The sequence below is a fragment of the Tauraco erythrolophus genome, chromosome 5 (genome assembly GCF_009769465.1).
Source record: "Tauraco erythrolophus isolate bTauEry1 chromosome 5, bTauEry1.pri, whole genome shotgun sequence".
Lineage (NCBI taxonomy): Eukaryota > Metazoa > Chordata > Aves > Musophagiformes > Musophagidae > Tauraco > Tauraco erythrolophus.
Window position 1 is genome coordinate 2,978,573 of NC_141469.1, and position 16,517 is coordinate 2,995,089.

The 16,517-nt window shown below is 43.9% G+C and overlaps 1 protein-coding gene across 2 annotated transcripts in view; it reads right to left on the bottom strand.

Annotated features, from left to right (window-relative positions):
- The window catches only part of ANK2 (ankyrin 2), a 172,257-nt gene that overhangs the window by 82,047 nt on the left and 73,693 nt on the right, over window positions 1–16,517 (bottom strand). For both annotated transcript variants that reach the window (XM_086612093.1, XM_086612094.1), the window contains exons 15-22: window positions 16,252–16,449; window positions 13,996–14,094; window positions 13,684–13,782; window positions 11,814–12,011; window positions 9,505–9,603; window positions 9,299–9,397; window positions 6,375–6,473; window positions 4,474–4,572 (exon numbers count right to left, since the gene is read on the bottom strand). In XM_086612093.1, the coding sequence (XP_086468219.1) occupies window positions 4,474–4,572; window positions 6,375–6,473; window positions 9,299–9,397; window positions 9,505–9,603; window positions 11,814–12,011; window positions 13,684–13,782; window positions 13,996–14,094; window positions 16,252–16,449 (990 nt within the window). The remainder of the gene's footprint in view (window positions 1–4,473; window positions 4,573–6,374; window positions 6,474–9,298; window positions 9,398–9,504; window positions 9,604–11,813; window positions 12,012–13,683; window positions 13,783–13,995; window positions 14,095–16,251; window positions 16,450–16,517) is intronic.

Sequence of the window (16,517 nt, forward strand, 5' to 3'; positions counted from 1 at the left end):
CAATGATCAGAACAGCATTAGTCACAAGAGAAAAAAATACATATTTCCCTGGCTCCATCCAGATCTGCAGCCAGTCAGCTGAACTGGGGAGCTGTGGAGGGGAATCAACACATCACCCTTTAAGGTCTGGAGGAGCAGATGTGCCCCTTTGGCACGGAGAGGAAGGCCAGGAGGGTATGGGTCTCGTGAAACTCCCCCTGGGGTAGCACCTCACTCCCTACTGTAGATGGGATCCATCAAACATCAGTTGACGTCCCGTGCAGAAGCGGCGAAAGCGCGTACGATCTGAGGGATGTCAGCCAAGTCCCGAGTCCCTTATGCAACGTGCTTTTGGGAAAATGCCCACTGAGAGCCAGCAGCAAAGTCAAGAGCAGTTTTTGTCGCATAAAACTTCCTAGGTGCTCCCCTGATTCTGTTTTATACTTCTTTATTTCTAAGAAACTGACATTCTTGATTATTCTAAGATACTGCATTTTTCTAAAGAATAAAGTTACCACCAGCGTAATTACTTTGGAAATTTGTTTTAAAAGTCTGGATTACGTTTTTGAAACATATTTAACTGTGACAGCAGTTTTCAATCCATCCTCCCGAGGTACAAGGAAAGAACAACGCCCTTGGCTTCAAATGGCAATCCCAATTAGGCTTCCTAATTCACTCTCACCCGTGATTCAAGGCAATTAATTATTTCTGCTGCAGCGTCTTTCACGACACGTGTTCCGTGTTGAAAATTAGTTTATGTTCACCAAATGCCTCCAGCAATATGTCAGATTTTTCCCCCCCTGCATTCCCAGGGCTTTCCTCAGATGGAAACGTGGGGCAGCAGTAGGGTGGCAAAGCCAGCAACGACCGATGGGGATGATGCTGTTGTTCAGGTGATGTGGACCTTGTTTCTTCAACAATGCAGCAGGAAGTTAACAAATATATTGTAAATTAAAAATAAAATAAATAAAATAAAATAAAAAAATAAAATAAAAAATAAAATAAAAATAAAATAAAAATAATAAAAATAAAATAAAATAAAATAAAATAAAATAAAATAAAATAAAATAAAATAAAATAAAATAAAATAAAATAAAATAAAATAAAATAAAATAAAATAAAATAAATAAAATAAAATAAAATAACTCAAATCACTGGCACTGCATTACAGAAATAAATCCAGCTGAAGGGGGCTGTATATTTTTCAAGTGAAGTGGGAAGCACTGGATGTGAGTACCAATTTACTGGTGTTGCATTGTAACTGCCACAGCAATTGCACCTCCTGCAAATTCTCTACTGCCAGTTTATTTGTTCCCTACATAAAACAACTGAAAAGCCAGGGGAAAAAAAAAAAAAAACAAGCAGGAGGAGGTGACCAAATTCTGAAGAAAGGGGAAAGAAGGGGATGCCTGGGAGTCAAAAATGCTATTTTTTGTGTGACTGCTGTATGACCAAAATTTAAGATAACTTGTTTCCTAACCTCAGCTTATGCACAAAATCTATTTGATAAGAACGACACAGAAGGGAAAGGATGTGACAACACTCTGGCCCACGAGCTACAGGTGCAGAGGGACACTGAAGACTGTCTTCCCATTAACTTAGACCCACAGATCCCAGTAACTAAAGCTTATTTATCGTGGTAGCAATTTATTCATAAATTAGGTTTTCACAGGCCCCTATATATTAACAATCTGGTCTCTGACTAAGGCTCTCAGACATGATTATTTATTTACAGAGAAGCAATGATGCTTCATTTACTCCATGATTTTCCCCTTCAGTCAGAGAAAATTGTTACATAATTTAACAACCAAAACAAAGTTTGGACGGCAGAATCAAGAGAGGATGCGCGTGTTTGGGAACAGAAAATCTGTAATGCTATCTCTGGAACACTGAGCTCAGCAAGAATCCTTAATTCTACATCCATTCCCAAACAGAACTTGTGAATTCATGTTTTTGAGTGAACTTTTAATAAAATACTAGATTTTTTTTTTTCATTGCTAGGCGCATTAGAAACGTCAAATGCTCTCAAAATTTAAAATCCCTCTCTAGCCCCATGAATGGCCCGCTTGGAAAACTGCTCAATACAGATTTCTCAAATTTCCCTACTGTTTAGTGCCACTGAGAACTCAATCATGCACTTTACTTGAGGTTTCTCTATTCAAGACTTTCGTCCTGAGGCCAGATTTTCATCTGGTGGCATAGAAATAATTCACACACATAATTCAGGTATATAAACCTAGATGTACTTACTCAACAGCAGGATGCTGTAAACAACTTCAAAGCTCCTCATATATTCATTTGTCCACAGGAAGACTATGCCTGCTTGTATAAATACCCCAAAACTGAATTACCTAGCAAACCTTTGGAAGTCTAGCTTATTCTGAATTATTTCCTAGTCATCTCTAATCCATGAGTAAAATTAAGAGCACTTTATTCTCTCTATTGCTTGATACTCATGTGGCTCCACTAATAACATCCCTAATGCAAGTAGGAGGGAAATTTGTTCAAAGTTAGACCAAAGGCTTTGGCACTGGAGACCTTTCCCTCATCCCAAATGCCAGTGACTTGAATACCAATAAAGCACCAGCCTGTCTAACATCCTCCACACATCACTCGGCTACAACCTTAGAGATGAAGTAACTATGGTGACAGCACCTTTTTTTTTCAGTGCTAAACGCTGTGTTCTGGTTTGGCAACACCAACCTCACCATCTGGAGAACTTTATTGCAGGGAGTGCCTGTGAGTGCCTGTTATTTACCCCTCCTTTTCAGGATTTGTTCTAAAATTATGTTTAATCAACATTCCCCGCCGTGAACACCACCACCAGGGGTTTACCTTCTATATATCCCTAAAGTACAAGATTCAGACAAATTCCCAGCTGAAAAATCTGCTGAGCTTATCGAGGGTTCCCACTTGGCTTTTAAAAGCAGTGCTTGGTCCACAGACACCGTTCAAGATCTCAGATTTCTCTCACATGCAAGCATTGGAGGTCCCCTATGCAAGTCAGGTTCAGTGTCTGATTCAGTCCTAAACCCCAAGCACCCAGTACCTGGCAGAAAAATCCATTACCCTCAAAGTTTAAAGAAACATTTATCCCAAGTAACTCACCCACAGGTGTCTTTTCACAGTATATTATCACAAAGCACCTAAGACTTAAATATGAAATAGATACATATGTGTTTATGCACGTACATCTGTGATGTGCTATATGGTTAAACAAGAACACAAACTAAGTAACAACAAAAACATACAGTCTTTATAAAGAGACTTCTGGAATTATGCTGGAATTCTTTGTCCAAACCTGACTCAGTCTGATCTTTGCAGGTCATTAATAAATGATGGCTCACTCTATTTGTAACCTTATGCCATGCTACTTTTATTCCATCCTCCTCAGTTAATATCAGTGGGATTTGCTGGCAGTACACGAAAAAAACCAAATTATTTTCCCATTTCTTTACAAGAGACTTTGCATTTCTTCAAACTCTCTCCCTGACTGAGTAGTGGAACCTCGTAAGTAATCTGTGGATTTTGACAGCTCTGAGCTCCTAAATGACATCTAGACTTGACAGGTTTTCTAGGCTGCTCATCTTTCTTGCATTATTTAAAAAAAGAAAAAAAAAAAAAAAAGAATGACCTTACAACAGCGTTTCAAGATAAAATCCAGTAATGGAAATTGAAATTAAAATTAATTTCTTAAATGATGCACTATTTCTAATATTCTCCCGTCCTACCTGCTAAAACATTCGTAGATGGGAGGTGAAAGTCCAAGAAGAGAACACCCTCCCCTCCCAGAGGGTCAGAATATATCATTTTTTCCTGGCTCGAAGCAACGGTGCCACCTTGCTGATGTTCAGCACACCCTATTCATAACCCTGACGTCAAAATACGGACTACCAAGAGCGTGGGGGACTGAGCATGGAAGGAAGATTCTTTTGTATTTTGGAGAAACAGGATCTTTTTGAACTCAAAGTGACTTGAGTAGTATGATTGATGTGATTCAGAGCCAGCCAGAGAGCACCACCAAGCTGGGCACCAGTCCAAAAACCACCCAGCTTGCTGTGGGGTGCTGCCACGGTCGAGCCTCGGTGGGTGTCAAAAGTGTGGCAACGTACGGACAGACCGAAAAGGAGAGGTGAAAAGAGAAAGAGGGAAGGATCTAAACAACAATGCACAAACTTCTGGAAAGTTTGGGTTTGCAGTTAGCCAGAAAAAAGTTTTACTCTGCTTTTGACTGTTTGTTTTCCGTCTGTTACGTACGTAGGTTTTGCCACCTAGCTCAGCAAAGCCTGTTGTGTTGCACAGGCTTCCACGTGCTTAGAAGACCCACTGAAAGCATGGGAGCACTTTTGCAAAAATCCAGCAGAAGGCAGGGGGGAGCGTGCTAAACCCAGAAAATAAGAAAAGGAAAGAGATACACGGAGAGCGTGAGGCAAGGAGCGAAAAGACAACATTCTGCATAAAGGAGAGAGACGTTTTAAGGCATCTGCAACTCACAGTTGTGGTGGTGGTGATCTCCTCCGTTACAACCTTCAGCGTATCGACCACCGAGATGTATCCCAGGCGCCTGGCAATAGCTAGGGCAGTGTTCCCATTCTGGAGAGAAAAGAGAAGGGGGGGGAGAGCGCGCAGTGAGAGGGAGGATGGTGATGTGAACCAATGAGATCATTCCCAACACGGCATGAGCCAGCATTTCCATCCAAAACAAGGCGCAGCCTAGGAAAAGCAAGTTTTTTGTTTTTTTTTTTTTTTTAACGTTACATCTGACTCTGTCTTTGTAACTTCTCTAAGACTATGGCCCTGATTACCATGGTAACACAACACACATCTGCCTGCTATTCTAACTCCAAAAAGTACTGTATGGCTTAACCCTTCAGTGCTCGCTTTTCACTGTACAGAAGGCGTCTTGTCTGCAGAAGCTCATGTTTGATCTTGCATAAATGGCTCTGCATCAGAAACACTCTCCTCAAAGAAGCATTTTTAAACGTTGCAGCTTCGCTTTCAGTTGAAACTGTTGAATCTTTATCGGGTACAATTCCTTCTTTGGGGAATACAAGATTACAGGTCTATTGTCCACACGCACTTGCATTCCTCCTTACAACAAAAATGTAATAAATTAATAGATGTCCAATGAAAGTACACAAAAGCTAATGATTCAACAAACACAAAAACAACCTACGCAACACTTTGAGGTGGAGAATTAACTTGCATTCAAATGAACTTGTTTGCATTTTAAATGCCCATGACATACACAATCATAGAATGGTTTGGGTTGGAAGGGACCTCAAAGATCATCTAGTTCCAACCCCCCTGCCATGGGCAGGGAAACCATGAGCATGTTCACAGCACAAATAATTTGACTGTTACTGTCACCTGCACATTAACTGCTCATATCCCGCTCCCACATCTCCCTGCCAGATATCTTGGATTGAAATTCTCTCTTATCTCAAGCTAGAGGTTGCTACGTGTGGACAAGAACTGATGTAGTACCCGAGAAAGCGTGCAAGCTGTGCAGTAGAGACACATCCTTGAGACCCTGCTTGGATTTGGGTTAGATTTGGGCATGAGAGCCCCAACATGAGGGCTGAAAGGAAGCGAAGAGCCCTTCGGCTGAAAATGCCCAACAGTACCTACAGCCCCAGGAGATGACTACATAGTCTCTCGCTTGACAACCTGGTGCATAAACTGGTATTTTGGATAACTTCACAGAAGGGAATTCAATGTGATTGTTCCAGGGCCAAACAGGTTGCCGGTGCCGACTTAAGTATGTACACGGAAACCTGGTCCACTCTGGGGAACGACAAGAGTTTTGGACATTCTGGCTGCATTTTGAAGATGACCCGACCAGAGGTGACTAACGACAACATCGACATGAAATAGGACAGTTGCATTCCTGGCTGACTGCGGAGAACGAGCTGAGCCAGAGGCTACTGACCATCTTCGAAGAGGCATTAACATCAGAGAACTCAGAAAGAACCTGAAACAGATCCCCTGGATAGAGGGACACAAATTTGGGTCTAAATCTTCAAAAGAGCCTAGGTTCTGGTTTCCTCTTAATTTTTGCAAAAAAATCCTTATCGAGACACCTGTTTACAGATGGAAGTGTTGAGGCAGAGGGCAACTGAACAAGCATGGCACAGCTAGCTGTGGCCAGCCTGACCCTGCAACTCAGAAACCAGTTTCCCCACCCCAGGTTTAGCTCAGTGCCCAGTTAGATCTGATCTGAGCTACCTTAAGAGAATAAGGAAAAGAAGAGGAAGTTACATTTACACATCTGACAACCAGCTGTACGAGGAATACTTTCACCAAAACAAAGGCTTGCTCTCAAGCCCTAAAAAAAAAAGAAAGAAAAGAACTGTCCAGGGAAACAAGTTCCCACTGGCACTTTGTGGACTTACAGTGGTGATGGCGTTGGGCTTGGCCCCATGCTGGAGAAGAACGTTAATGATGTGAGTGTGGCCTTGTTGAGCAGCTTGGTGAAGAGGGGTGTACCCATTCTGTTGTCCACGGGTGGTTACGATAAAAACAGAGAAAGAACAACAAGCATCAGTAATTAGATCAGACACTTCACTTTTGCTTCCTTCTGCTCTTTTTGAGATGTATCAGAACGAAATTACGCCATCAATTAACTCAGTCTTCAGTAATAGTAATACTCCTTCCCTGGATTAATGAAAAGATGAAAGAAGATAATATTGTTATTCACAAATCATCTTTCATCTCACAATGTAGACAATCTCTGGAAAGAGAGAATTCCTCATTTCTTGAATCAGAGGGAGGAATAATGAGGAACAGTGAAGTTAAAACGGCACGCTAAGGACATGGAACCATAGCTGAGGCAGAGAACATTTTTCTTCCTCTCACATCTTACTTTTTCATAGAAGCCCCAAGATTTGCCTTTAAAATATTGGAGCCAATTTAAAAAAATGTATCATTTTTAACAGCAGTGACTTGAGACTATTTGCCTTTAAAAAAGCAACCTATAAACAACACATACCTGTTAATAATGACAATCAATTTTAGCTTTGCTTTGCCTTCAAAAGGCCTGACCAAGCTGTAATTACACTTCAAAACACGAACTCGATGTCTGTGTTAATAAACACACTTAACTCCATACACTTATCTGCTCCAGTGCTTCATTCTAGTGTTACACAACACAGAAACATCACCACCGTGTGCTTCAGCTAGTTGATCTGAGAGGGTATTGTGTAGGTCCAGTCAGGCCATTCATTTACAAAACAATTTGCAATTGGCTTTGAAAGCAAGAAAAGAATAAATTGGACGAGAACACCAAGTTGATCTCACTGTACACTTCACGTAAAGCCTGGGGGCAGGCTCTGAAAGACACACTCCCAGAGTTATCTCTTTGGCAAACGAATAGAATCATAGAATCATAGCATGGTTAGGGCTGGAAGGGACCTTCAAAGGTCATCTAGTCCAACCCCCCTGCAAGGAACAGGGATATCTCCAACTAGATCAGGTTGCTCAGGGCCTCGTCCAACCTGGCCTTGAACGTCTCCAGGGATGGAGCATCCACCACCTCTCTGGGATGCTTTGCACTACTAATTAAATACTGACAGTTCAGAACCATTACAGTTCTTATATTTACAGTATGTGTGCACGGACTACTAAGGAAACGAAGGATGATTTCACTGGAGGTTGCAGTGCAAAGTAAATTCGCTATCTTGACTTAAATATCAGTGCAGTGCTTCAAACCAGAATTGAGCTATGTTATTTTTCGCTGGACACGGCACCAAGCATCATGCAGGCTTTCTCTAGTTAAAGACCAAGCTGCAAGAGAGGCTCCTTATTCTTCAACACGCCTATCCTGAACCCAGCCGGGATGGATTCGCTCTTTAAACTGAGTCCACAGCACCAGCTGACAGATGGCCAGTATTTTTATTGGCCCCTAGGTGTGAGATTTTGGAGAACTGCTGCCCCATACTCTCATACAAACTTGCTGACTTGAAGGGAATTATTCTAAATAAGCGAAGTACCTGGGGAAATGGTGACAGAATTTGGCTGAGTGTCTCCTTAGACACAGAGTGAGACCTAACACTAAAGACACGAGGACATCTGTCCCTTTAGGTAGCCTCCAAATATCTCCACTGAATGTCTTGGCAGCTATCGTTTGGATCCTGCTAGTGTCTGCTTTATTCATTCTCATCAGCTGTTTTTCTAGTCACATTGCCTGTTCTTTTGGAATCTCTGGGTTTTGTCCGTTGATTTTGGGTGATCTCACGAGGGATGGGCCAGCATCTTTTATTTATTTGCTTTGCTGTTTCCTACCACATTGAGCTGTGACTACTCTGATGAAATAACGCTACTCGAGAAACGAATCCATTCCATAGGTCGCAGCTGAGGACAGAGGGGCTGGCCAGAGGGACCAGCCTACCACAAGCCTCTGATTTTTTTTTTGATCTTACAAATAATAAGTATGTCACTAGAAATATCAACGGACTTCTTCACGTTGATCCCAAAACATCCAATCTGCAGCTAGTAGCTAGCTGTTTTCTGAAGCCAGCATTAACTAAGCTGAAGCCCTGCAGCTCTGGAGATAGCCTTCTCTTTCTGACAAGGGTGATGTGATAGTATCTGGGATGCAACACGCTCTTGCTGTCACCAGAACTTCTCTGTGTATATGCAGGAGATAGACAATTCTTCCTACAAAATGCATCACATCCAGCTGTTGTTCCCATCAGTTTATACCAGAAGAAACGGCTGAAGTCAGTGGATTTTGTTCAGACTTTGGCTATAGGCAGTCAGGACCATTTCAGCCAGTACCAGCAAACCCAGATTTCCCTCAAAAAACCCCAAACCTGTCTTCAGTAAACTGCATTCCCCCACCACAGCTGCTTCCTCTCCCAAAGTCATACCACCCACGCTTTGATCAGCAGGAATTCTTCCCACTCCTCTCCCAGCAGATTGGAGAGAACCTGGCATCACCCTCAAAGCGTCTGAATTGTTACTTACCAGTTTGGCAGCACAACTGGTATTACGCTGGTGTAAAACCATGCGTAAGTGAGATCAGAAACAAGCTCGCCTTTGTTAGTTTGCAAGTAAAAAGAAAAAAAAAAGTTAAATTGATTCTCTGCCTCCTTCTTTCATACGCCCAAAGAGTTACCTGACTGTTCTTTTGTGAAGTCTACACAATGAGATGGAGCAGAGAGGAGGCAATCCACTACAGCCACGAATCACCACATGTGGACACCTTCCACCTAAATAATTCGATTCTTAGGGAAAAGGCACCTACGGCACGTATTCGTAGTGCTTGGTTACCAAGTTCATCACCAAGAGCAAAAGCAAGCAAGGAAAAATTCCTTACCTTTGTTTTAGCGTTGACATTTGCTCCCTGCTTGAGAAGAAAGTTCACCATTTTGATGTTTCCATAGTGACACGCCACAATTAAAGGTGTGTAACCCAGCTACAATAAGAGAACAAAGAAGTAAAACTGCAAGCTCAGTGGAACATTCCTTTTGGAACGGTAGCATCCCGTGGCACGCTGGAGACAGCAGCCACTCCGTGATTCACCTTTGTCTGAGCATCTTGGTTTGCACCGTGTTTCGTGAGGATTTCAGCTACGTTCACTTTATCCTCTTGAGCTGCAAGGTGTAAGGATGTCAGTCCAGTCTGGAGGTGGAATATACAAAACACATAAATAAATCCACATAGAAACAAGAATAAAACCCGCTCCACACGAGGAAAGAAATCTAGACTTTCCCACTTCATCATTTTTAAAACATGAAGAGATCCTAACTATAGCTTCTAAGTAATGGGAGTTTTTTTTTAAAACAAAGTAGAGTTGATGTTTCTCCTGACAAACAGCTCCAAAGCAATTACATCACCATAACCACAGAGTAAAACTTTCAGGTCTCAGTGATCACGCTCAAATTTTATACAATAATGACACTCGGCAAGCTGAGAAGCCCATTAATAAATTAGTGTTTAATTTATTAATTATAAATAAATGTGCCTCCCACTCCTCAGGCAGAAAAGGGAAATCTTGGCAACTGCAGGCACGAGTCAGAATGAAGAAAATAACTCCAGAAATAGATCCCATTCACAGACACCAAGGGAATGGATGCAGCCTTTAACCACGAGCTCACTGTGACCATGCATGGAGTACCTGCCTGTGGACACGGCGGGGAACGAATTTTGGAAGAGAAATGAAAACCACCTCGTTTCTCACTGGTTAGGCAGCGTAATACGTGATGAGAGACTTGAGCCTTCTGGTCTGACTCGTATGAAAAAAAGCTGCAGGGTTTTGACCTTAAGTAAACGACCTATGAAGATCTACAGTAATGGGTTTTTTTTTTGAGGAACTTGCTTCCTATGCAAAAGCTGTCATGTACAATCACAGCAAAATCGGAAAGGTCCTCCGTAGGAATTTCCTCACTCGCTACTCCGCTAATAATGTTTTGTTTTTTGCCAGACACTGACAATTTCTTCCACTTGGAAAGAAGGCTGGAGGGCAAATACATGAGGAAAAGCACCTTTGCTGACAGGAGCACTGAACTATTTTAGGCTGTAGCTCTCGGGTTTCTGAGACGTGTTGTTAAATCGACCCACGGACCCACAAACTCCAGAATTTTACCTTCCTCTTCCTTTGCATCTAACGTAGAACTTCAGGAGCGTACGCAAAACACCCGAGAGACAGCACGGTAAACAATGGCACAACATTTTCATAGATTCATAGGTTTCTAGGTTGGAAAAGACCTTAGAGATCATCGAGTCCAACCGTCCCTAATCCCCATTAAACCATATCCCTAAGTAGATCATCCACCCTATTCTTAAACACATCCAGGGATGGGGACTCAGCCACCTCCCTGGGCAGCCTATTCCAGTGGCTGACAACCCTTTCAGAGAAGAAATACTTCCTAACATCCAACCTGAATCTGCCCTGACTAAGCTTATACCCATTTCCTCTTGTTCTATCACCCATCACTAATGTAAAGAGCCCTTCCCCCACCTTCCCACCATCCCTTCTCAAGTATTTATAGGCTGTAATCAGGTCTCCCCTCAGCCTCCTTTTCTCCAGGCTAAACAGCCCCAACTCCCTCAGCCGCTTCCCATAAGTTTTATTTTCCAGCCCCTTGACCAGTTTAGTCGCCCTTCTCTGGACCCGTTCCAGGAGCTCAATATCTCTCTTAAAGCGAGGGGCCCAAAACTGGACACAGTATTCCAGGTGCGGCCTCACCAGTGCCGAGTACAGGGACAGGATCACTTCCCTGTTCCTGCTGGTCACACTATTCTTGATACACGCCAGTATCCCATTGGCCTTTTTGGCCACCTGGGCACACTGCTGGCTCATATCAAGCCGGTAGTCAACCAACACCCCCCGGTCCTTCTCCGCCAGGCAGCTCTCCAGCCACTCTTCCCCGAGCCTATAGCGATGCTTGGGGTTTTTGTACCCCAAGTGAAGGACTCTGCACTTGGCCTAAGGTAAAGGTAAAGATGGCACAAGGAAAACACTGCAGTCCTGCCTTCCTGAATGCACAGAAACCATTTTCTCTCCGTCTGCCTTTCATCCTGTGAGCTCTCCACCAGAGGCAGGTGTTAACGTTGTCTTCCTCCGGTCACGGCAAGGAGCTGCGGCTCCTCCTGTGCATCACCCAGTACAGCTATTAATTGCTTGATGTAAGTTAATGGGTCAATCCATCTGCCAGACATCCTCTTCTCACCTCTACTATTCACCCACTTGTCACTTGTGCAGACTCACAAATATGGACATAAGGAAGTGAAGCTGAGAATTCCTGACACCGTAACGTCATTCCCACACCGCACTTTGCCTTTTACTGGACACTCCCACCCACAGCACTTTGTCTCCGGTTGTGAGTTACCTTTGTCGCCACGTGGATATTGGATCCTTTCTCCAAAAGCAAGGTCACCATGTCAGTGTGACCTTCTTGGGAGGCCAGATGAAGCGGGGTGACTCCCTGTTTGGTCAAAATGTTGGTCTCGGCGCCATAGTTCAGCAGAGTAGTAGCGATCTGCATCTGATTTTTCTTGGCAGCGATATGCAGAGGGGTGTATCCATTCTAACACCAGGCAGGGAACAAAATGAGAATAAAGTTAATGCAACAGCCAAGTATGTCAAAGTAGTCCGACACCATAAACCAGTAGTAGTTTCTGCTACCCCTTGTGCTAGAGATGAGAGTTTATCAAATTTTCCAGCCCAGACATGCCCCACATGGCCCTGCTGTCGTGTTGCTCTGTTGGTCTGTTCTTCTCGCCATCGAAACTGGAACAAAACCAGCCCTCACTGGGGTGAGCAGGACTGTTCCGCTCACACCTTCCAACTACCCCAAGTTTGACAGCTGCATTTTGAACAACCTTGGTTGTAAACATTCACTTTTGATGGACAAGTGGCATTCTCTGTGATGAGTGACGGGTGCACCCTTCTCATTGCATCACGCTTTTTCGGAGCGTGTGGGGAGAGGTGTGTTTGCACACGGAATTTTGGTACACGTGTCAGTCGTGGCACTGGCTGGAAAAAGTAACGGAGGAGAATGATTTTCTGATCAAATTAACCATTTAAGCAAAGCAGAACGCCATCGGTGGTGTTTTCCCGCAACGAGACAACTTCCCACCTGTAATTGCTTTACAATGTGCAGCAAGGGAAAATTCTGGGTTACAGCAGATGACCCCTCTGGAAGTGTTTATCTGGTGAGTGTTTTAAAAGAGAGCTTTACCAAACCATCCTCCTGCAACTGCAGCTTTTGCTGCTCTCCATGCACAGAGGGAAACGACAGCTCTGACACAATCCCTTAACAGCCGAGCTGCGTTTTCTGGCAGCGCGTACGACAGCAGCCTCGCACGTGCCACAAAACTTTGACAAAATAATCAAGGTTTAATCAAGTAGAAAAGTTAGAAAGAAGACTGAAAAGTAAAATGTGTAAGTTAGGATTGTTAAGTTTAATGAGTAACTTTAGAGACCTCACTAGGAAATTACTGGATCTTTCTGTGTGTTGTTTTAAACCACAGAACCAGGGACACCTCATCACCCAGCTACTACATTTTTCTCTGTTTTGTTTTAAGAAGTTAAGGAGACCATCACAGACATCAGTCATGCTGCTTGGAAACCCCCTTGCCCCTTCCCATCTTGATTTGAATATCAAGGATTCTCATCATTAAAATAGGTAGAGTTAACCAATGATTGTTATAGGGTAGGAATATTAATGAAGTGATGTAATCAATGAAACCAATCACTTTAAAGGTCAAAATTAAGAGCAAGAATAATACGCAATTTTATGTAAAAGAACTGACGTAACAACGACTCAACAAAATAAGTGTGTATAAAAATCTGTGGATTTTGATGCCAGGGTGGACACGCTTGGATGGAGCTATCCCCGTCCAAGTGTCCCCAGCACTGGAATAAAGAAGTGCCCGTTCATCTACGTCGTGTAGATGGATTTTCTTCCTGGCTGCTTACACGGGGCAGAACATTCTGACAGCAGCACCAATTTCCTCCTCGTTTTCCCCTTTCAGTGGCATCACGCCGCTGTTCCTGACCCGGGAACGAATTCTCTCCGCACGCGCCGTCGGAGTACACACATCATTCCCAAAAGGACACCAACACCGAAACGACTTCCAGCGAGGCCTAAAGCTCACAACCATCAAACCGGCATTCCCCCACTCAGTTGGCACGGAGAAAGGCCGGGAAAAGCGGCGGCCGCTCCGTGTTTTCCCAGGGCTCCTTCCCGTGCTCACCTTGGCCGTGGCGTGGGGGGACGCGCCCTTCTCCAGCAGCAACAGCGCCACCTTCTGGTTGTCGTAGTGCGCCGCCACGTGGAGCGGGGTGAGGCCGTTCTGGAAGGGCGGGTTACGGCGTTAGGATGAGCGCGGGAGAAGGGTTGGGAAGGGGGGAACACGCGTTACGGAGCCGTTAGTGCGAGAGGTAACCGGGCACCCGGGTGGAGGAAGGGGAGCTGGGGGGGGTGGGGCTGGGGGTGAGGCCGCGGTTGGCTGTTAGGGGGGGAGAAGGAAAAACGCCGCGGAGGGTTGTTTCTGTCCCGTCGGTACCTTGCCGGCGGAATCGGGAGAGGCACGGCGCTGCAGCAGGAGCTTCGCCACTTCCAGGCTCCCGTACTTGGCCGCCACGTGCAACGGGGTGAATCCCTTCTGAAAAATTGCAGGAGATAAAGAGCCGATGCTTGCTTCAAAGGTCGTACTGACATCTCTCTCAAGAGCTACATACTTGTTCTTCAACCTATATTCTAGCTGGCAGAACCCATAGCTGCACCCAGGAAGAGCAGCACCGTCTCTTGAAAGCATGTTGAGAAGCATGAAATACAAGAAAATACTTTCATAGAATCATAGAATGGTTAGGGCTGGAAGGGACCTTCAAAGGTCATCTAGTCCAACCCCCCTGCAAGGAACAGTTCTACATCCGTGCTGTCAGGCTGGCAGACATTTTATCTGATACAGACTCTACCAGCAACATCCACTCTGTGTGTGGGCAATGAAGGCACTCGTTCAACTTTCTACTCCAAACCAGCTGCGCTTTTTAGTTTCATGGTGACAGCTTTAGAAATATTTCCTGTACCAATTGTTGCCAGTAACAATGAAACACCAACTAAATTCAGTGAGACAAAGTCCAAACTTCACATTCCTCCTTTTAGAGAGAGTTTGTTGAAGAATGATTTCTATTTGGACTCATGTACCCTAGAATCATCAAACGGTTTGGGTTGGAAGGGACCTCAAAAATTATCCAGTTCCAACCCCCCTGCCATGGGCAGGGACACCCTCCACTACACCAGGTTGCCCAAACCCCATCCAGCCTCGCCTTGAACACTTCCAGGGATGGGGCAGCCACAGCTTCTCTGGGCAACCTGGGCCAGTGCCTCACCACGCTCAGAGGTAAGAATTTCTTCGTCAGATCTCATCTAAATCTCCCCTCTTTCCATTTAAAGTCATTGTCCCTTGTCCTATCACTAAGACTAAAAATCTCCTCCTTTAAAAAGAGCCCTTTTCTCTTTGTTTTAATAACGCTTGGCAGTACAGCGCAGGTGTAAGGTCTGTGTCAAACAAACATGCTCTTTGACTGTTTTTTTCTTAATTTAAAAAAAAACATTGATAAGGAAAACTCGTAGATGCAAGACAGCAGGTGGCAGAGTGCACCGCTGCCCCGACAGTAATTCCGGGGAGCTACAATGACCTATTTGCCTGACACATGAGTGATGTGTAATGTTTACCATTATCATCTTGTTCCATCAATCCCACCTCGAAAAGAGTTGAGGGAATCTCAAACATTTCAAGTCCATGAATCACGGGTCTGTAGTAAGATTACCTAGCAGACTACATCTTGTCCTACTCACAGTCATAGAACATTCCTGCAGTCCTAAAGCAATTGCCATAAAGCAATATGGGAAATTAAGAAAGTATTTAGGGTATTTTTAGCGTGATTTAACAGCTGGATAAAAGGAGAACAGCAAGCATTCCCAGTAATCCATGGATCATAATTTGAAAATTGCTGGTTTAGTCTTCCAAAGCCTGGAAGACACCCCATTGTTCAAAAATATGTTTTAAGCTCCAGCTGCAAAATCAGGAGTACTTTTTGAAGACCTAAAACAACAGTGGGAATTAAATGATTCTCACTTAATCACACGTGATAAATTTGGAAGAGACACACCTTGGCACACAATTCTGTTCACTGATACGTATTTTCTCACATGTTCATCACGCTGTCAGGAATCTGTCAGTAAACATTTTTGGCTAACAAAATAATAACAATTCTGCAGCCTATTTCTTTTAGAATCCTAAACAAAATGGCCTGTTGTGCCATATGACACCTCATTTATATAACCACTGAAAACAGATTTAAGTGTTAGGTGCGACTGGACAGATGCTGACTTGTATGTTTTAGGAACATTACTTTCAGCTAGCACAGACCAGATTTATTTTACTCTTTAAATAAAAAAGGTATTGAAGAACAAGCAGGCCTGTTCATAAAAAAAAAAAAGCGTTGTCTTCGTCCCCTTTATTGAAAATTTTGGCCAAAAAAGCCCTACTCATAAGACAATAGGAGAGAGAAAAACGAAGAATTTGCGTACGTTTTAAACTTTCTGGGACCATGTATTTATCATCATCTGCGTTTGGCTCCGGTGGGAACCAAACTCCCAACTTTACAGGACAGCAAAACACGTCAAAACTTGATTAACTCCTGATACACGACTCCAGAACACAACGGAAGACCCAAACTAGCTCAATTCCTCAGTGTGAACGTTCATTCCTCGTGCCTCTGCCACTGGAACGCAAAAGTAAAGCATTTTCTCTTACTTTGGTGGACATGGAGTGCGAGGCACCTGCCTCGAGGAGCACTGATGCGACATCGACTTGTCCCTCTCTGGCAGAGATGTGCAGGGGAGTGTAGCCGTTGGTGGTAGCCGCGTCGGGGTGGGCCATGTGCTGTAGCAGAAGTTGGACGATCTCCGTCTTACCCAAGCGAGAAGCGATGTGCAGTGGAGTCTGTTCTTCCTACAACTCAAATCGAGTAGATCATTAGCGCCGGTAGAACCCTTCGGGTTGATCCCAATAGATCTATC